Source organism: Nyctibius grandis, chromosome 8 (genome assembly GCF_013368605.1).
Source record: "Nyctibius grandis isolate bNycGra1 chromosome 8, bNycGra1.pri, whole genome shotgun sequence".
NCBI lineage: Eukaryota > Metazoa > Chordata > Aves > Nyctibiiformes > Nyctibiidae > Nyctibius > Nyctibius grandis.
In genome coordinates, this window is record NC_090665.1 from 41,494,082 (window position 1) to 41,516,781 (window position 22,700).

General features: G+C 40.8%; 1 protein-coding gene across 1 annotated transcript in view; it reads right to left on the reverse strand.

The window, feature by feature from the left end:
• The window catches only part of LOC137666330 (BEN domain-containing protein 5-like), a 729,551-nt gene that overhangs the window by 184,662 nt on the left and 522,189 nt on the right, over positions 1-22,700 (reverse strand). Inside the window, exon 6 of the mRNA XM_068406246.1 lies at positions 17,937-18,051. Coding sequence (XP_068262347.1) covers positions 17,937-18,051 — 115 coding nt within the window. The remainder of the gene's footprint in view (positions 1-17,936; positions 18,052-22,700) is intronic.

A 22,700-nucleotide genomic window follows, 5' to 3' on the forward strand; every position in this document is an offset into this window, starting at 1 on the left:
TAAAGAGTGTTCTGAAAACAACTCAAAACATGTTGTTCTTTTAGAACGACTGGAAATAGTCTCCAGTGGAGCCTTGAAACGTGCAGCTGTTATGTTCTTGTTACTTACAGATCTAATAATTTCTTGAAGAGACAACCAGGATCTTATTTGCAATAGCATCAACTGCTTCCAGAAATACATCTTCATATAAAACTACGTCCACTTGTGCAGAAGGAGAACTATGGAGCTAGCTCTAGAAATCTGCCCTTTACCAGAAAGCCCTTCGCTGGTTTTTGGGGGTTTTTTAACTGATAACCCACAAGCACTCAGAAAAGTCCTATTTATTAAACAAAATTTTAGACTAAGGGAAACATTTCAAACTATATATGCCAAATATTTCTGCCTTTTTTTTTTTTCTTTCTTTTTTTTTTTTTCTTTTTTAAACAAACAGCTATAGAAGGCTCAGGATTCCAGTCTGTTCTTGGCAGAAGTTTAACAGTCTCAAGAAGGGGTAGGGGAGGAAAGAAAAAAGAGAGAGAGTACAGTAAGGCATAATTCTGTCCTGCAGCTGGACACTCTCCTTCAAATTCCATTCCTCATATGCTCTGTGTCCTGAGATGCCCCATCCTGCCCCCAAACAGATCCTTAGCTAACAGGACAGAGGCAGCTGCTCTGGTGCTAACACCGATGCATTTATGCCTGCAGAGAATCCCTTCAGAAATTTTACTTACAGCTGGATTAGGCCCGCTTGTCCTTTTGGACTCATTTGTGTAAAGGAACAAAATCTGGTGGCAGTAGCTGCGTTAGGAAGCCAAGCTGTTATCACCACTTGTGGGTCAGAACTGGGTGTCTGGCTTGTGGGAGATGAGAAATGCCAAACAGGCCACCAATACATGTGCATCTAAATGGAAACAAGCAATAACAGAGGAATCAAAACAGAAAGCTTCATACATCTGAAAATCCACTTCCTCCTCTATTCCATTTGCAACACAAATAACTGTATTCAATGGGATCAACAAGGAGCTACAGTTCAAATTCCAAAGCCAAAAAATTTCAAGATTGACTAACTATTTTGGCATCTGATTTGAGACATGCTATAGAAGAGCCTGTGTTTTTAAAAACTGCTGAACACTCTTCATCTGGACTCCAGAAACCTTTGACATATCTCAGTGTCAGCAACTAAAACTTCAGCACTCGAGAACCACCAGCTGCTTGTGAAAACCTGAGCGCAAGCCTCCAAATCCAGTGCAGACCTAAGGCTTTCCTCACGAGCAGAACAGGACTGTCCATCTGGGTACCTGTGCACCATCCTGCTCCAACAGGATGTAGTGAGAAAGGCACAGGAGCATGTGAAGACCACAGAACTGACGTCCAGACTCCACCTCACTTGCAGTTTTCTTGAAGTACTGATTAAGAAACACGGAATGGTATAAAACAAAGCTCTTAATATCAACCAGCTATATTAAAATGGTTCCAATCATGTAAATGACCACTTGGCATTTCTACTGTATTTTATCAATTTACCATTGGCAGTAATTCTAATTTGCAAGATAACTTCTTCAGGTAATTAAATGGTAGTATGAACACATATACAGGTAGAAGTTTAGGTGATCACTTTAATTAAGATGACCAAAGACAAAGTATTCTGTTCTTGACAGAACTAAATACCAGCTTTCACCTTGACCACTGGGTCAAAGTCACATTGAGACCATTTAAGAGCTCAGAATTCAGTACAATTTATGTATGCAGATACAGGAAAATACAGTATTGTTTCCAGGACTAAATAAAAGAGATGTGGACTGAGACATCCATTTATAAAGAATGTGGCCACACTATTTTCTTTGTTCATACCAGCACTTAATCATAGCCTGCTTCCAACTTAATTAGTTGTTCCCAGTTCCGTGTTCCAGCCTTTTATTTTACAAGTTAGAGATTGTATCTTTTCAATAAAAATTTTTTTCTTTCATGTTTGACTTAAAACAAAGCACCACGTGTGTAATGAACTTAACTGTCATTGAGGAATATGCAGGTACAAACCATTTCTGATCATGCCAACAATGATCAAATGGTCAAAGCCAACCTTCCTCCTGTTTCTGCAAAGCTGGAACAACTACAGGGCTTATACAGCTTCAGTCCAACAGCTTCTGTTTAAGGCAAGTGTTCAGGGAGGCATCAGCAATAGTTAACTGGTTTTGCTGAAAAATTATGAAGGTTTATTTTGTGGTTTCTTTTTTACCCTATTAATCTTACACGATAACAAACCATAAACTCCTCTGCACTGGACAGTTGAAAGAAAAAGCCTCTAGATTCCACTGACTCTAATGGAATTTGTCATTTGAAAGGAAGAAATTCTCTGCAGAACTTGTAGAATACTTCAATTAGATTGAATGATTTAAGTTTATATGCAGTGTGCCCAATTTTTCCAGTCAAAAAACCCTATAATTCTAAGACAGACCAAGAGATCATCGGGTATGCGGGCTTCTTGAAAAAGAAAACTTATCAGCACTGTGCAATAGTTTGAAAATCATACATTTTAAAGCCAGAAAGAGACTACTGTGATCATCTTTGCTGATCTACTACTCACACACAAATACATCCCTTGAAGCCATTCCCATTCACAAAAATACCCCAAGAAAACAAACAAACAAAACTCTAAACAGAGCTGTTAGGGAAATATTTTGATTTCAAAATTGCCCATCAGGGATAATACACAACAGTCTTTAACCATCTCCTCAAGGACTTCAATCTTAATTTCTTGAACATCAGTGTCAAGACATTCTGCTCTTTTATGTCCTCCTTTATTATACTGAAAAGTAACCTTCATGTTACTCCATGTTAGCATATTCCTTATGTACGTATTCAGACTCAGATCACGGGATGAGTCCCTACACATGGTCTCAGATCACTCATTCATTCCTTTGCCTGCTGTCTGTTAATCTAAGCAAACTAAGCTCCAGGACTGTCTTGTCACATGACAATTTTTCTAATTCTCTTCTCATTCTTGTAGTTCTTCACAACAGGTCGAACCTGTACCAAACAACTGTTTACAGGTCTATGGACTTCACTTCTGAACTGAGCCACTATGGACTAGCTATTGAAAAGCTGAATTTCTGAATATTCCAGGTGACAAGTAATAAGCTTAGATAGATCCAAGGTACAAAGAGCACAACTGAGTGATGACATGGACTCAAAAACCCAGGGTTCTTAGAAACAGAATATTTATCTAGACCTTTTCATACAGGAATCAGAAATAAAAGTCTGAGCTAGATTCACTGTTCAAAATATTCTGGTTGGCTGAATCAAGAAAGCTATGGTTGTCTCTTCTTCCAGCTTCAAGATGAAAAAGAACTTGACTGAGTTCTTCTAAGGTAGCAGTCATCTGACTTCCATGGGAATTTATGAATCCTCAGCTGTGTTGTTACTGTTAACAAGAGCTGACAGTTAAATGCATTTCATTAACAGAAACTAGAATGAGAATGACAAGACTTTAGCAGATGAGATCTGTAATTTAAAAGGTGACCAATGTAAGGAATAAGAACTGTCTGCTAGGATTGCACTTGCCTCTCACCCATACCAATAACAGCATATCTCCTGGACACAACCTGTCTTTCTTTTACACTAGTTAGCAAAGTATCAGCAAGATGGAGATGTCAAGAGCAAACCTATGCCAGCATCAGTTCCTCCTTGCATGTCAACAGCAGGAGTAAAAGTAAACCTGCTGGAAGAATTAAAAACAAAAAAGATTTTAGCAGCTGAAAATGTGCAGAAGATTAGCAAAGGCCTAGTAGAAAGTAAAGGAGACAGACTGGCAGTTTGTCAGTTGATTCTTTTCAGTCTTGGAAGAGCAGACAGAAGATCTATCCAAGGACAACTGCTGGGGTACCAAACTTGCTGGGAGTGCTTGCATGGAATAGATATTCTCACTGTGTAGCTTCCTCACTAGCAAGCATTGCCAAAATACTGACTGGCCTTGAACATCTGTGGATTTCCAAAACCTACTGAAAAAACCTACCTCCAGATACACAAAATTACAATTTAATCCAGATGTAAAACAATGGGTAGGAACCATAATACTGCTCAGCTGCAACAGAATAGTGAAAATCCTAGTGCTAGAATTTAAATGATGCTTAAACTGGGAGTTGAGTAGAGCTCCACAGTTTTGCCCAAGGAGTAAAGAATAGGAGAACAGAAGGACATCTAAAAGTAATCCATTCTAAAGAAACACACCTTTTGGGTCAACCTTCTTTTGCAAATGTATTTTGTCACTGAAAGCTCCTTCCCTGGGTTCACCAAATTTAGAGTAGTCCTACTATCAGTTCATATATGAAGGTTATTCAGCCTGATTGTATAGTTAGCTATTGTGTTTCCTGCCACCAACTAGAGAGGAGAAAAAAAAAACAACATAAAAAAGGAAAAAACCTACCAGTATTCATCCTATTATATTTAGAACTCTGTCTTCCCCTGCTATAACAGCTTGCTTGATTGCCTTGTCCTCCTGCTGTGCCACACTCTTAGCTCTGAAAGCACTTTGGGAAAGGGAGGATCATTTATGATGTACTTGTACAGCACCTAGCAGAACAGGATTGTGGCTTCTGGTCAACAGTATCAATGCATTATCAATCATCTGAACATTCAGGGTCCCTTGCTAACCTATTTCAGTTCAAATTAATATACAAAACTTTTTATTAATTACACAAAATATGACCAGCCTGAGAGGCTTTGCACATTTCTGTGACATCCTTCTTTCAGTTCTTGAGATTCCCAAAGATACACACAACCTTACCATAAGCCCTTCCACAATGCAGCTCACTCGCTGCTTTGCACAGGATCAGATCACAGCTCAGCCCACTATATGAAGAGAGACTGGTCTTGTTTACAAGAAAACCTCATTCTCTCACCCAGCTGTTAATTGGAGAATCAAATGCAAGGCCCCTGCCTCCATTTCTTCCCTCAGGCATGGTGCAAAGGCACCATAGAGGGGTTCAGGCTTTTCCTAGATCCAACAGAGCTGGCAGACACCCAGAATAACTGCTGCGTTAGCCTCAGGGTTTTGGAAAGCTCCAGTCCTTTTGCAAGCATACGGATGTCTGAATGGCAGTGATGAAAGCTAAGCCCACCCCCCACCACCACAACAGCATTCCAGTGTTGCTAGAAATCCAGCTGTTCTCTGCAAACAGGCAGGATTTACTGTTCATATTTTGGTTAAAGAGACAGATGAAACTCCCCTTCCCCATCCATTATCATTGTATAATCTGTACAATTCATCAGCTCAATGGCCATGTCAGTAAAGGGAAGGGAAAGGGAGCATTAGCATTCAGAGCACACGCACCACACAAGACAGCAGGTTTATGATCTGCGCAACCGGAAATAAGCACTTCTCTTCCCTGGGGACCAGGGTTAACACTGAGTAGCTGCATGTTAAGTCGCATATACCTCTATTAATATACCTCCATTCCAGTCTGGGAGGAGAAGAAGAGGCGAAATACCTGTCCCACTCACACTGGCAGAGACAGGTGATGTTTTTGTGGCTCAACACTGTGTGGCCAGAAATGTCGCATCCCTTTTCTGATCCCAACTCCTCCATATTGGCAGAGCACTCCTCCTCCAGCTCTTAGGCACCAACCAGGCAAAGCCATCAGCTGCCAATCAGCTGTCACATCTATCTCCTCCCAGACTACCCTGACATCTCCCCTCTACCTGGAGCCAGGGGCAGCAGAAAAGTAAGCTGCTATGAGATTAATTGCTCCCCCTGCCATGTCAGCACAGCTATGACGGCTTCTGTATTCATAGGGAGTGGAGAGAAAAGGATTTTGTGGACAGTTTTTCACCGTGTGTATGTAATGGGGTATAACAGTTGCACGAAAACAGCTCATTTCCAGCCTCTGAAACCATAAAGCTCCTGTTTTCCCGAATAGACGTGCCAAGTCACCCAACTTGTTACCAAGTAGTATAAATAACATTAACAACCATCCAAGAAATCACTGGTTACCACTGTCTTTAATTTCCAAGATCCCCGGAATAACTGCACAACAGCCACATAGATCTTGCGCTCTGGCTTCAAAATTGTTTTAAGCCTATCTATACCCAAGCTGCCACTCAAAAGGGATCCCTCTCTGCTCATTCCTCCCTCCTGTCTTGGTCTCATTTTCCTGGTTGCACAGGGTGCCATGTGAGAACTCTTTTGTCAGGCTGGTTTTCTGCAGGATTGGTCCTTTTCTGGCTCACAGCACTGCCATACAAGCACCAGTCCTGGCAAAAAGGAGACGGCAGGGATGCACAGCCAGGAGGGAAAACAGAACTGAACTGCCCCTTTGGGTACCAGCACGTACTTTGCTTAACTCAAAGCAGCTGTGAAACAGCAGTCTCCAAACTCTCTCTGCTTCAGCAGAAAAGGCCTGTGTACTAGTAGCTAAATAAAAAGTTTCCTTTACAGCCACAACCTAAATTTTCAAATGAGCACCAGGACTAGTTTTCAAGAGCTCAACACCTTGCAAGCTCCTGAAACTCAACACTTAGCCATGTGTCTTTTGGAAGACTTCACCTACAAGAATTAACCCAAGCAAAAAAGTATCTTCTTCAAAGAGAGAAGAGGAAACATCACAACTCTGAACCACTCTGAGATACTTTACTACGAAGAGTGAAAACAAGGCTCTTTTAAGTCACAAAGATATTACGGTGTCTGGGAGCCAACATGCTGACCAAGACATGTGAGCGGGAACTTTGGGCAGGTGTCTGCCTTTCCACTCTCCAGAAGTGATGTACATCCTCAGATTACTTAATGTTGGTTTATTAATACAATATTGTTTTAGATAATGGATGTTCATTATTTAGATTTGTCTCAGGATTGCTTTCATGTTACACGACGCTGCCCTTAGGACTCATATTATAAATTATACAGCAAGCTGCCAACATTTTAAGTACTGCAATTTAAAAAAAAAAAAAAAAAAGAAAAGAACAGCTGTCACCCAGGAAAAAAAAACAACAAAAAAGCAACATAAACAAACATTCCCTAGGCTGCTATTGTTTTCCTAATAACTTGGATGGGATTTCCCCCTCCCCACCTACATAGCAGCAGTTGAAACAGGAAGACAGGACTTTGTTATTGATAAGTGATAAATCCTTCTCCAGTGAACTGAAGGTGAGTCCTGAACCCCTTGGTTCTATAACATGATAAAACTTGACTACAAGGAAGGGGACTCTTGCACAGACCATGGGAGTGATCGCTAGTTGCTGGTGATCTTGTGTAAATAGGTGCAACTTCAGAAAATCACAGGATCTCTGTCCAGAAAAAGCTCTTCATAAAGAATTAATCCCTCAACTGCCTTCCCTAACAGCTGGTGAATCTGTAGGTCTAGGTGAGCAGATGTTGCAGAAATAGGGGGGTGGGAGTGGGGAAAGGAATGTCAGTTACATTGGACAAGATTCTGAGATGCCATTTGGGGTGGAACAATCCAAAACTGGGATACACACTAATCACAGGCTGAGCCTTCTGATGCTCACAGATAGCAGGCAAAACACCTTCCTTACTCTCCCTCTTTAGATTGTTCATCTAGAAGGAACAATAGGTGCTCTCATTAAGGCAGAATTTGATCTCTAATTGGTCATTTCTACAGTTAAGGAAAATATTTCTCCTCTTGTCTTGTAGTTGCCATTTTTCACTTAATTGTTGCAAAGACAACCCTGCTGGCATGAACCAGCACTGAAACGTAACCTGTAAAGCTAAAAAACAAAAGTAGCCTGCTCTACCCCCTAGACCGACAGACAGGAGGGTCTTGGTTCATCTCGAGAGTAATAGAATCATAGAATGGTTTACATTGGAAGGGACCTTTAGAGGTCATCTAGTCCAACTCCCCTGCAATGAGCAGGGACATCTTCAACTAGATCAGGTTGCTGAGAACCCCTTCCAATCTGACCTTGAATGTTTGCAGGGATGAGGCTTCTACAACCTCCCTAGGCAACCTGTTCCAGTGTTACACCACCCTCATTGCAAAAAATGCCTTCCTTGTATCTAGTCTGAATCTACCCTCTTTTAGTTTAAAACCATTACCCTTTGTCCTATTAAACAGTCTGTCCCCATCTTTCTTACAAGCCCCCTTTAAGTATTGAAAGGCTGCAATAAGGTCTCCCTGGAGCCTTCTCTTCTCCAGGAAGTCAGGAGAGTACTGCCAAGTACTACAGTAACTCCATGCTAGCAGGAGTCAGGACAGAGAAGTCTCTTTCAACATAAGTCCCGAAGATGCGGAAGAACAAAGGAGCCTATTTAGGGAACAGCCCCACTCAATAACTGATAGCACAAGGACAGCTTGAATCCCTGTTTATAGCCTCAATTGCATGGGTGTCCACAGGGCTGGATGCAGCTCTTGCATCCCAGGACAGGAGGATATAGGCAGGGCTGACGCTGAGCTCAACCTCGTCCACACTTAAGGTTCTGGGATTTGCACCCAGATGAGTTGACAGCTCAGTGATGCTGCTGGCAAGGCAAATATAATGCAGACAAAGGCAGCACAGTTCACGCTAAGCTTCAGCTGCTCTTGATTTCTGCAAGGAACCACACCTTTTTTTTGGGCCAATAATTGTGTTCAGGAGGGAAAACTAAACAAAGGGCAAGGGCAGGAGGGAAAGAAAGCCCACAGAGAATCAACACACACTCCTGAGTCAGAGCCCTCATTGCAAGAGACACTTCAGAGCATTTCCCTGAACTAGACCTTCAGCAAAGCAACAGTATCACTCATTTCATTTGGGGGAAGGGAGAAGACAAAGCCTTGGCAATTGGAATCTGGGTTGTCCCCATTGCTGACAGCTACACAAACACTTTTCCATACCACAGACCATCTCCTCTTGGGATAAGTGCCCCATGGACACTTCTCCTGCCCATTGATACTGCGCTGACACCTCCCCTCTTCCAAGGCACTTTGGCACAGCATCCTTATGGCAACTGCTAGGGCGGAAGGATGGCTTTGGTGCATTTGTAGCTAGGTGCAATGCATGCTAGAAGCTAACAGTATGTGCCATGTAAGCAGGCAGCTGCCTGAAGACCACCAATAAAAAAAGTACGTCTTGCACCTGCTGCTGGAAATAGCTCAATAAACTGTACCAGCAGATGGCACTTGTGAAAACACAGCATATTTCTTGGGTTGTGTCACAGCCATAACTTCCTGTGTCTGGCAAATAGCCTTACTGGAGCTGCCCTCCAGTCTTTTCTATCAGCTCTTAAATGCCATGCATTGCAGCCTGGCAACTGCTGTTCGAGAAGTAGAGCTCAGCTCGTTACGACATTAGACAGAGACCAACTTGGCATGTTTCCCCCTTCCCTCACTTGCACAACTAACAATGAAGCACTGCTTTGATTGCATGGGTGTATTTAAAGATACTGTTTTTCTAAACAGTACTGCTTGGTACCTACATAGTGCCTCAAAGCCAAGGAATGCAACATGGTTTTCTACGCACGTTAATAAGTGTAGCTCCACAGCTAATTTTAGATATATGAGACCTAATTATTCCTAAATTGCAGATGGGTAAACCAAAACAAAGATCTACAGCAAATTGGCTGAAGTTTACTAAGTCATTGGCAGATTTTTTTAAATCAATAAATAAACCCAAACAAAACACAAAAACAAACAAAATCACTGGAGACTTTGGTCCTTTGTTTGCTGCGATGAACAAGAACTCAAATCACCGGAGATAGATACCAGACTTAAAGAGGAAAGAAAAAAAGAGAAGAAAGCCCAATATGTTTAGTTACTTAACTGAAAGCAAATCTAAGAAACCCAGATGGGATTATTCAGACCTAAGATCAGCTATTCAGGAGAGGAGGAAAGGAAACAAACATTTCAACCAAACTGACATTAAGACCCCTGTTAAATACAAATACATTCTAGAATAAGACAAAAATATGCAAAAGATAGAGTCAGTGAAGGTCAAGAATAGGCTCCCCCAGCAACTCACAGCCATAAATGGCACTTAGGTACAAAACTTTGATTCACTTGGCTGGGATTCATGAGTTGGGTGCTTATTCTCTGCAGAATGGCTCAAAGGTAATAATCACAAACGGTGCTATTTAAATGGAAAATAAATAGCCCTGTCTCTTTAAGGACATCATGTCTCATTCTCAGTGGAATAATGGCAAATATAAAAAAATTATGATTTCAGTATTTCTCATTATGACTTCTCTCCCTACTCGTCTAAAAATAAAAGGCTACTCTGTAGTTCCAGATCAATCTAACTAAAAGAGAAGGGTTCGCTTACAACAACAAAATAGCAGCTCTGACACTAGTTATGTATTCATCACATGTGAAAATGGCCCCATAATGCTGCCTTCAAACCCTTCCAACAAGTTGTATTAAATTAGGTTGGGTTCGGATTTTTTTTTTTCTTGCACCAAAAGCAAAATAAATATAGCTTTATTTAATGCTACTAAAAGGTTCAGATTCAACCAGAACCCCAAGGCATGTGGCTTTGTTCTTAAAGCACATATACTGACTCTATTGATTGGTGTAGTCCTCTGTGCAAGAGAATTTGTCACATCAATAGCAACTGAGAAATACTCAGGAGCTGTAATATGGTTTAAATGAGCAGTTACCACATCAATATAAAGAGCATTTTCAATGGCAGTAGATAGGAACCCTTTTGCAAACCTAGTACTTGTTTTAAGATAAAGGATGACAACGTTTTTACAAGGAAGATTTTTTTTTTTTTTAAGTAATGGTGAGCTAAACAGCAATCGCTGTAACTGTCTTATGATCACAGCACTCTCTGGGTAATAAAACCCACAATGGAAAGAAAACTTCCAATCAGGAAAGGAATGGCAATGCTAAGGGCCAGATAGATGTAAGGGCCAGAGAAAGCCTCTGCTGCTCACTTGCCTCCCCAGTCTTTTCCATTGCTGCTGTCCAGAGCACACCTGTGTCACAGCTGCAGATCCATCCCAGACTTTGCTTTCCATGGGCCCAACCTGGCACACAGCATGAGCTGGGAGATCCAAAACAGACATAAACACAGGCAGGACATGGGAGGAAGACAGCACAGAAAATTCATGACCTGCCCTCAATGCCAAGCAAGAGCTGGGGAGGAGAAAGCTTCTGCCATCCCTCACCCTCTGCCCCAGCTGCATGGGAGAAGGCAATGAAAGGAAATGGATATTCCCTCGTGGTGGCAGGTCTTTTTCTGTCCGTTTTCTCCCCATTATCAGGGTGGTTGGTCCTGGCCACAGCTATGTTTTTAATCCAACAGGCTGTCAAAAGACACTGAAGCACTGGAAAGCCACCTTGGATTTCCAATTTTGAAATTGGGAACAGAGGAGAAGAGATCTCAGTTGCTCCCGCTCTACCAGGGGGTCAGTAACACGCTCGGCACCTATGGCCTGCCTCTTCTGTAGTCTCAGCTATGAAGGGGAATATCATTTGTCTCCATGAGTCACCAACCCCCAGCTGATACTAAATGGGATCTAGGCAGGCACAGAGAGAGACTCACTGGCCTCAGTAACATGCAATCTAAATTAAGATGACAAACAAGGTGCAAAAGGGGCCACTGAGGAGAAGTCCATAAAGCTCACATCAAGCTGAAGTGGGTGGTGCTTCCTGCACTGGGGCAGGAGCTGAAGAGCCTCAGGCCAGAGGAGACCGAGAGAGAGCTAATGCTTACCATCTGAGGGCAAACTGAACAAGTACTAGGAAGACAAATCCACTGCACATTACTGAGCAGACAGAAATCCCATGAGTTCAGGAAATGACTGAAATGGAAATCACTGGAAGCTGGGAAAGTACTTGGGGGAAAGCATCTTATGAGCATCTCCTGCTCTTACAAGGAGAGTGGCACTGTCCACTGCTGCATTAGTGGCGGGCTTGTGAGGTCTGACACAGCATGGTTGTTCTCATACCCGCTCCCCCCCTGTTCCCCAAGATGTATAGTCTCTTCTGTGGTCACAACTGAATTGGAAAAGAAATAAATAGGAAATTCACGGCAAGGAACAAACCTCCATTTCATGGGATTGAAAAATCCCTATTTTTCAATAATAAGAAATAGTTCTATATTTTCAGGGGATGGAACATACTTTTCCTGACTTGGTGTATTTTTAGAGTACAATTCTCTCTCAATTACATCCCTTCTTCCCTTGGGTTAATGTACAACGGACGTTCCTGTCATTCAGGCAAAAATCCCACTAAAGAAAGACGAGAAGCAGCATGTGCTGCAAGTTTTGAAGGAGATGAGAAATTTCACACTATCCTGATATCTTCTGGGTAACTGCTTATTTTATGATGACTAATAGGCAATTACTATGGTAATACTGCAATACAACATGTGTGAGGTTTGGGAATAAGAAATTATAGGTAACTACTTTGGACTCATTTCTATGGTAACAAAAAGTAATTGTCATTAAATACCAGTTCTATTGCGGCTGTACCTGGTAATTATAGATTTTTTATGCCCAGTAACATAAATAAAACCAATAAATTTATTCAAAAGGTCCATGATTGTTTACTTATACGTTGTTATATAGAATACACAATGACAAACACTTAATTAGGAAAAATAAACTCTATTGAGAGATTCATCTTGTCATCTGAGACAGATACTCTGTTTTTCAATTCAATGCAATGCATGAATTTCACATGCATTAAATGAAGCTAAGAAAAAAACCTCCCCACCAGAAAACTAGGTGAATGATAATCAAGAGATATTATGCAAATTACAGTATGCACACGAGTAGCCACGTCCTACAACTGGACAAGTGATAGTAAGAGCCACATAGCATATCCAGTCACTGTGAACATACATATACATATGTATGTATGCAGGTATAGGTATATCCCCCCCAGTGATCTTATCAAATACCAAAATCAGCACTCCTCAGTGTTACAACATATAGCTCTGATTTAGAGCTAACATAATTTGGATAAAGTTCACATATGCTTTTACTGTCAAAAGACCCCTTATAAATTACATGTGAACATGAGTGTTGAACTTTCAGCTATTTCTAGAGTCACAGAAATACACAGTTCAAAAAAATGATTCATGATAAACCTGAATTATTTAATCTGATCCAAAGACTAGTTTTCTGTTCGTATTTCAGACTTTTCAAAAGGGATCTTAAAAAAAAAGGTCAGTTTTTAAACAAATCGTGCCATTAACAAAAAAAACTAGAGAAGACCATCCTTTATGAAATGCTGATATGAATAATTTTAAATGTTTCTCAAGCCTTCCCAGCTCCCTTTTTTCATTTGAAACAAATGTGACAAATTCAACTCACTTCCACAAACCATTTCAGTCCTTACAAAACTACATTTCTGTGGCAAAAATATACCATTTGTCCAAAACATATCCCAAGACAGCTTTCATTGCAATATAGACTCTTACACTGTTTATGGTGAATTTGACTTTCCAGTCTGGGTAGGAGTGGCCTCCTTTCCGTCCAACAAATTGCTTTGTTAATCCCTCACACAAGCAAGCATTAAAGACTATGTTGACTTAAAAAATATCATACCTGACAGTGAAACAAGAAAGGATTAGAATCAGTGTGTGCCCTCTTCTCCCCATTCACACAGATTCTTGCAGTTCCTACAATCAAGCTAGAAGGATATTGTAGTGATGACAGTTCAGAACATTTCAGCTAATTCATGGCTTTAATTTACTGAAGGCTGATACTGTCACAGCTAACGAACTGAAGGCAACACAGAAATGGCAAGGAACGGGAAGCCTTACTGGGTCACGCAACAAAGCCTTTAGAGAACGGTCAGGATATTTCAACTGCCTTGTCATGGCATTTCTGGGATACCTCAGTGAAGAGCTGCCCGGACTAAGAAATACATCCCTTTTGGTGACAGTATAGGGTTTCATCTCCGGAAGGTAAGGCTGACAAATTCGAACTAATCTAAGATGGTTTGGTACAGTCATCTCGCCTGCAGGGACACATTTCAGCATTCAGCTGCAGAATGCCAGCTTAAGAACAAGCTCTCCATAAAGGAAAGTTCAGGCCAAGCCTGAGGATGCACGACTTTTAAATCAAGAACACATTTTATTTCTTAGTCTAACCCCACCTCCCTGGGGATGGCAATAGGTTCAGAAGATGATAATGCTATACTGCAAACAGAGAGAGAAAAGTCAAAAAATCTCTCTTCCCAGTACTAGTTTTTCTTTATTTCCTAAAACTGTTTCACAGTTTAATCTATCAGAGAGGGTGAGATTAGCGTTGTGTAGAAACTCACAAATATTTTTATTTTTTGCCACATTCTTTCATGAAGCTAAAGGTGAGGTCACACACCATCCCCAGCAAAAGGGGTCTTTCAATTCAGGTGAGAGCTGAGGACAAGTTACCAGCCAGAACAGAGGGCAAATTATGCTGAAGACCCACTATTTTAGCTAGGTCAACCAATGGCATCTTCCTGGGCAATTTAATTAACAAGCCCATGTGGCATAACATTTTCTACACACTGTAACTGCAAAGCCAGTTACACATAGAAGTACAGTAATATCAGGTTTCAGACTTCAAGAAAGGGATGAAGCTTGTGTTCCTGTTTTGGGAGAGATCCTACATCCTTGACTACAGTAAATAGCAGGTACCTGTCATTGTCCTGTATGTTAGAAAGAGCTGGGTATACTCATGTGGCAAGAAAAGGACTACAGATGTTTTTCTCATTGAAGAAAGAGTGCAGTGTAGTAGTCATCTTCACAGAAGTGTATGATGCTAGGAAACCAGGAAACAACAGCTAGCACTGCAAGCAGGAGCAATCCCAATTAGCCATTCAGTACTTTGGCTTGCAGGTGAATTTGCACTCTGAGGGCTCCACTTCTCTGTACCTAACCCCTCCGACACTTGTACCCAGCCAGCTCTGATCTATTGTAGTGTGGTTTGCCTGGGATTTTTTCATTTCTCAGCTCTTTTCAGGAAGAAACAGGTGAAAGCAAAAATTAAATGTTCTGATTTCTAAACAGTCAGTCAGAAATTTCACTGGAAATAAAGTGTAGTAGAGGTAATTTCACCAGCTTTCTTGGTTTATGTACATAAGTAATAGCTATTAAGAGCTAGAACTGTACTAGTTCACTTTCTATTATAAGATTTATGCTCTAAGATTACAATCAGATTGCAACTTTTGTCCATTTATTAAAAAAACCCTACTTTTAAAAATTGTGTATAGATCTTCCAAACATTCTAAATTAGAGGGGATGCTTAACTACCCCTTTACGTCACATAAGGCACCCTGTCTTTTCATTCCTAACAGTATGGTTCCACAAATACACTTCTTAAGCTCCTGCATATACTTGTATGAATCAGGGAACTTTAGCACCCTGTTTCCATGCAGCCTCATACATTGGACATTGACATTCATTTCCACAATCATTTCTTTTAGAGCCTCCTGAATGTGCACGCAACATATGAACAACCTTCCTTGGTCTGTTTTCTTGAGAATGAGCAACAGTTTATTGATAATAGACAATTCTTGGCAGTATTGTTGCAGTTTTGGCTTAAACTCCTAAACCTCAGTTCACAGGCAATCAGAAAAAAGGAACAAGGGTTTTTGAGAAGAGCACAGGATACACACTCTTGGTGAAAGTCCTCCACCCCCAAAAATGAAAAAGAAGTAAATCCCATCAGCCAACTGTTACCATATAATCCTGGGTAAAGGAGTGGTTAGTTTCTGTTTTGATCGCAGGAGAACTAATATATCCCATCCTTTCTACAAGAACTGCTGACATACTCAGGTTTTTAATGGTGCCCCCTGCACCTGGGACTTCAGAGGACAGCGAAGTGTATCTAACAGTATACTTTGCCAATTGTACAAAGCTGTGTACTGGTGGGGTAAAAAAAATCTCTCTCACACTGGCAGGAGATCAATTTACAAACTCAAGCATGAGGTTTAACTACCCATTTCATTGTCTTAGCTTGCATAGCTCTGAAAGTGAACCTTCAATGAACCAAAGGAATAGTCACTAGGTGTTGCTTTGAGAAAGAGGAAGATAACAGGAAGTAGAAGTTCAAATGCCTAAAACTGCTCTTGCTGCATATGGCACCACAGACCTTGTCTGCAAAAGCAGAGGGATTGTCCCCAGCCAATAGATCTGTGTTATACCACACTACATGGAAGACTTCTGAAAGTCCTATTTACATGCTAATCTGAACAAAGACCAAAAGAGATGAAACAGACTTATCTAGCCAATCACAGAGAAGCCTCAGAGTTAAATTTTCAAATACTAGCAATTGATCCTTAGAGATTTTTTAAAAAAATCCATCCAGTAAATTCAAGCAAATAAATTGTGATGTGCTTGTGGATTTTGCATGAGCAGGAAAAAAAGTGTTTGCTGTAAATTATTCACTCAGCACTAGTTAACTACAATGCCAACACATTACTAGGCTTTTTAATATTCTTCTCAAGATAATAGGTAGCATTTTGCTTATTACCCTCATTTTTAAGTTATTAGTTACATTAGGCCTTTTGTAAATAAAGTGAAGAATTGCAAGAAAAATCAAATGCTTTACCAACTACCTCATTAAAAGTCTTTTTAGTGCAGGAGGGCTGAAAATTCTGCACATCATGAAAGCCTAAAACAATAGTATACTACCAGGCTCAGCAATTCCTAATGAATTCACATGCCCTTTCATAGTACCTGCGTTCCCAAAAGTCTTTTCAAATTATGAGCCATATACATGTCTGTAAATGTGCATGCCTCTTAAAAAGTATAAATAATAGTGCAGGAGAAAAACCTACAGGGCAAGTGAATTTATGGGGGAAAACAAAAGCTACTTATAATTGCAACTGTAGTTGCCTACGTGCAGGACACTTGAAACAGAGTAAAGCAATGTAGTACCAGATTCTAGAGCCATTTTAGGGCTTTATTCCTGTAAGATGACATAACCATTATGATAAATTCCTAGTGCTGCCAGATGCCACTACTGCAATGTCGGTCTCTGGTTTTGGATTTGCCAAGAGTTGAGGGAGTTTCAGTGTAGCTGGAGGGAGACCATGTGTCCTTGGAAGTTTCACTTATAAAACATGTATATAAGCACTGTGAAATCACCCACGTAATTCCCTGCTATTTCAGCTTAGTAAGTAGCAAAGCACAGGAGGGCTAAGAAGCACACATTAGAACAAAGAACAGAGCCGACAGCACCATCTTCTGCAACTTCCAGCTTTTTCCTCAGTGGTCCCTCATCCACACAATAACCTAGTCTTATTCTGCTTAGCAATGCAATACCTAATTAGATCAAAGCTCAAGATAGCCTAGCTACAGAGTATATTGTGTTATTTAGTCTTGCGCTGTAAGCAAAACCACATACAGTATATTACATTTCTCAGGGGCTTCTCCAGACATCTATGTGGTAGAAGTAATTGCCCTCACAAACAAATCATCAACTAATCAACTGCTTTTCATTAGCACCTCCAACAGCATATTTATTTTGTAAATAAATGCATTAAGAGCAAACAATTTGAGGGAAAACAAAAGATTATCTGAATACGTTTTCAACAGAGGAGGTGGTAAAGTAGTAATTCAAATACTAAAATGAAGCAAAATTAGCATAGGGTGGAATGATTATTCCATTCCATGTATCCCTGTCTATTACAGTACAATAATAGACTGAATTCTGTGACTTTAATGGATGATCTGGGTAGTTGAAGGGAACTGTGATTGACTGACATATTTACAAAGAGGCTGATGAGCAGCATAATTGAGTGCATTTATAAAACACAGCTAAGGTCTAACTCCAAGCTGACTTTAACGCCCACACCTAGAGGAGGCTTGGAGAGCAGATACCCTGCTATCTTGGAGTGTTTCTACCTCCTGAAACAAGCAAATTTGCCGTTGAGCCCCCTTCCTCGGCAGGAACTTCAGGAAGCATACAGGCACATGAGAACCTCCAGTTTAAGAGGAAAGAATTGAAACAAGCCACGTAAGATTCAGTGGCAAAACAGTGAAGGGTGTATAAGGTAGATGTAACAACATGCAGATTCATATCCACACCATACCTGTAATTTCCTAGGTATACTCCATCAGGATTGAGCATAGGTGCAATCTTGAAGACCAGGTGGTCTCTCAGTACTTTCGCAATAGGGTGCTGGCTCACAAGGAAATCAATTATACCTGAGAAAAATGAAAGAAGAGTTTGAAGAGCAGGGTTTATATCATCAATGATTTCCAAATATCTGTCTGAAACTTCATATATAAAATATTAGAATAATCATTCCTCTTGGTTCCTGGCACTCCTCCTGCTTTCAACAGAACAAACCACTTGCAATCACATAGCACCTGCCACCTTCTGAAAACTCCAGAAATAACAACTTTAAGGATAAATACCTTAGTCCATCCTCATAATGCAAGTACAATATATCTACATTATCAGACACAGTCAAGTTTCCACAGAGGAAAAAATTACTGCTTATCAGCTGAGCCACAATAACAAAATCTCCACTTTAGTGGTGAAATGAAGTAAAACCTACTATTTAAACCTAGCACCTTACACACCCATGGGCACACACTGCAGCTCAGCTCCCAAATGGCAATTTGTTGAGCACCTCAAATTTGTTTGAGTGTGTGCCCAGATCTACCCTTGACATATGAACACAAACTTCAGATCATCTGCATGTATACAGAGGTATAACATGCCTCACTAAAATTGGAAGAGTTACATAAGCTCCGTACCAGGCACAGGGAAACTGTGGGATTGATAGACTGGAATTCATAAGGTCAGATTCTTCACTTACTTTACACCCATAAAAACCAGAAGTAACTCTACCTCATCAGTGAAGCTCCTTTAATGTGGAACCAAGGCAAGTGACAGGGGAACCAGATCCCAAATGCCCTTCCTTCAGGCACAGTCACAGCACCAGACCCCACAGGAGCTCCTGCCTCTGGGCCTTGTCCTCAGGGAGCAACTAAACATCTCCTTGCTCCAGGGCTGGTGCTGGGGCAAGAGGCAGGGAGTCTGGCAGTTAAATTCATTGCTTATTCCTCCACTGAGTCGGTACTGACAGAAATAGCTTCCAGGGAATGGATGTCGAGATAAATTGAGTTCCTGTGTAATCTCAGGACACCCACAGATAGGTCATGAAAATTTACTATTTATTGTAAGGTCCACCCTGTGAAGCAGGAACCATTTACTGAATTTCCCCAGAATAAATCAATCACTACGCTCTAGTAACAGGATAAAATTAAGCAGAGAAAAATTAAGGCTGATCATCAGTAAAATTTCCCTAATGGTGAGCTCTATTAGACTGTGGAATTGTCTCTCCAGGGGAAGAATGGAATCTCGTCATCAGAAACATTTAGCGCTGGACAGGGCAAAGCCCTAGGGATAGCTATAACAAGGAACAATTCAGCATAGAAGAGATGCCATGGGCTAACTAGCTGGCTTCAAAAAGGCTGCCTTAAACATGATTTTTTGTGATCCAATCCAAATCTTTAAAAACAAACAAACCAAAACCTGGGTACCTGCCAGGTTAAACACAATTGTCTATAGCATGGCTGAAACATAAAGATGGGACCAAAATCTCACATTCTGTACAACTCCTTCATTTAGCCTATTTCCTAAGGCCCATTTTGTATTTCAAATACTAAGAAATCTGAACCTATGCTGCTGTTGGAATGAATTCTAATTTGCTGAGGCACATGGGGAAAAACGAGGCTTCTGAAATGTCTAAGATGATCAAGGCATAATTGACTCTAAACATCAGCAATTTTTTCATCTCTTAGTGACTAAACCTGAAGAAGAGAAAGTCCCAAGTCTTCCACTTGAGAAGAGACTAAATCTGAATTTCTGAGGCAAATTAGCATATACATAATTATATTGCTCAGGAAATGTTTCTGCAATTACCTCCTTCCAATGAAGGAAACCGAACATCGATCTGCTTTTTGGCTGGTGTTGTGTCTTTTGTTCATTATACAACAGCAAGAACATGAAGAAATGACAGGCACACACAGTTGGAGCCCGAATAACCAGGTTTCCTAACTGTATGCAAACATGAAAGGCTTAGCTACATTAAACTGCTGCTCTAACTGTTTTCTGTCTGTGTCTAGAACATAATCCACAGTACACACACCTGGAGGGTTCAAAATTACTTAAAGGGGTACAATTCCACACTCAGTCCATGGCTTCTTAAGACACTGTGCTGGTTTTAGTTTTAAAGAGCTTTCAACTAGACTCAAAACATCACATCAGTTCATGTTTTCTAAAACACTTGGAAGAGTTAACCATTCAGAAATCAGTATGTCCAGAACATATTTTATCCTAGGTCAGGTATGATCTTTCAAAGCAGCCACAATAAAAGTGGCATAAATATCACATTGGGTACACAATCGTCATTTCACCAAAGACCTTGGTGGAACAGTTTTGCCATGAGATCTGGCAGTGCACCAAGCGTGACAGCTCTTCATGCAGCGGGAAGGACCACAAATACCTCAGTGGTAAAGTGACTGCTTTTCATTCAGAAGGTAAGACAAGAGCCCAAACTCAAAGCTTTGCTCTGTGTGTAGCTGTGCCAGGGAAGAGGCTTGTCCAGGTTCTGCTCATTTTGCTCCTGTTATTGATGCAGACTCACTCAGAGAGCTTGGCAAAGGCGTCTTGGCAACTAGAAGCTACAGTTTTCAGCTTCATGCAGTGAATTATTATTCCCTAACCAAGAACGTGCTATGACATGGAAGGCTACATATAAACACATAACGGGTGAGCCTCTGCTCTGTATGATTCACTGTTGCACCCGGCACACCAGACTAAAGGGAAGAGACTGACCTTGGGCACTCAGCAGCTTGGTGACAAGCAAGACCCAGCATTTCCCAATGTACCACAATCTATTAGGGGGTACTGCAGTGAAGTTGTCACGGTTTAAAGCTGGGCCAGTTATTAAACCTGTGGCAGATGCCCTCTGTTATCCCCCCCCCCTCCCCCCAAAGGGAAAGGGAAAGGGAAAAGGGAGAGAGACTTCCAGGTTGGAAAGTTAAAACAGTTTTAATAAACTATAATAATGAAAAAGAGTATAATAATAATAATAGAAATAATCAAATATATACAAATATATATACAAAACCAAGATTGAGCTCCCCTGAAGTCAGCCACGTCACCGCCAGCACTGCAGGGCAGGCTCCGGGAAGGCCCAGGCTGGGCCTAGCAACGGTCGAGAGCTGTATTCAGGGATGCACGGATCGGGATCGGGGGCAGCAGGAAAACAGACGGAGTCCTCCTTGGACACCGGCCATAGCAGAAAGGGGCGAGACCCTCGTGATCCCCCCCCTTTATACCGAGAATGACGTGTGTGGGATGGAATACCCTCGTTGGTCAATTTTGGGTCACCTGCCCTGTCTGCTCCCCACTGCAGCTGCAACCCCCCTTCGGCTCTTCACTTGTAAGCAGTGAGGAATTCAGCAGTGACCTTGGTTTCTCTAAGAATAAGTACAGCAAGAGCCTTACTGCACAACATCCCTACCGGTGCCTCAGCGATAACTACAAACTTCGGGCGTTATCAGTCTTGGAGGCAGACACTGTCTGCAAACATGCAGTTAGTTTCAGAAGGTGCAGTTACTTAGACGAGACTTAGCTGAAAGCAAAAATCACTGAAAGGAAAATCGGCCTGGTTTAGGCCAAACCAGGACAGAAGTTCACCCAATCCAAAGAGATTTACTGTATTTTCTTATTTAGGAGACAGTTAATTAAATCTGAAGAAATCCTACCCCATTATAAAAATACAAAGCAAGAGTTAAAAATAACTGACTCACAAAAGTGTAACCTGGAAGTAAAGGCAGTTCTAACAAACATAAGAGAAGCATCAGATGAAAGCATACATCTACGTATACAAACCTTACCATAAAATTATTGTAAGCATCCAAATAATCAATACAGTTAGCAAATAGCTTTGTCTTTCAAAGGAACCCAATAGTGTCTGGATCAATAATGTTTAAAGTAAAAAGACAGATATCAGACTATTAAAAAAAATACCATCACAGAGAACTTGGTCCTCCTGTTAATAAATCAATACAAACTAAATTTTACAGCTTCCATAATCAGCAAGAGACATATCAATGTATCTCATTAGGACGGGGTTAAGAATTTGGCAGCAACCAAAGCCCATTTCATATCATTTACTTCAAGGCAGACATGGCAATACAACAGATGCCCCAATTTATTTGTTGATCTTTGTATTAAAGTAACAGTTTGCTGGTAAACAGGAAGGGTAATGATGCCAGTCACCCTTGTTAGTGGCTAATAATTGTTTAATTTGTCCACTAATTGACCTGTGCTACTGTTGAAGCACTGGATCGTGTTGCAGGGCATGAAGTAAACAAGGCCACTGTAATGTTACTTTAGAGAATGACTTCTGGAAATAGAACTACTTATTGCTATAAATTTTCTCTTCACAGATGAGCAGATTAATTGGTCTGCCAATTAGTCTGCTATTAAAGAAAAAAAGGGCTGCCCACAGATTGGTTGGATCTTCGAACTGCAGCCCCAGTTTGGGTCAAATGAAATAATCCAATCTGAATCAGTCACATCAGCTATGAAAAATAAGACAAGCATTATTTAAAAACAATTCTCTGTGGCTAGAGATAAAGGAAAATAGCCCCAATAATTAAATATTAGCTCTTCAAGTGACTTTAATATAAAATGAAGAACATGATGGAATAGGCCTACTCAGGAACATTACAGCGTGGAAAAGTTCTCCAATTAAAAGAAGCAAAACCATATAGATTATTTTTGTACCAAGCTTTCTGGAAAGTAATTAAAATCATTATTTTTCAAATAA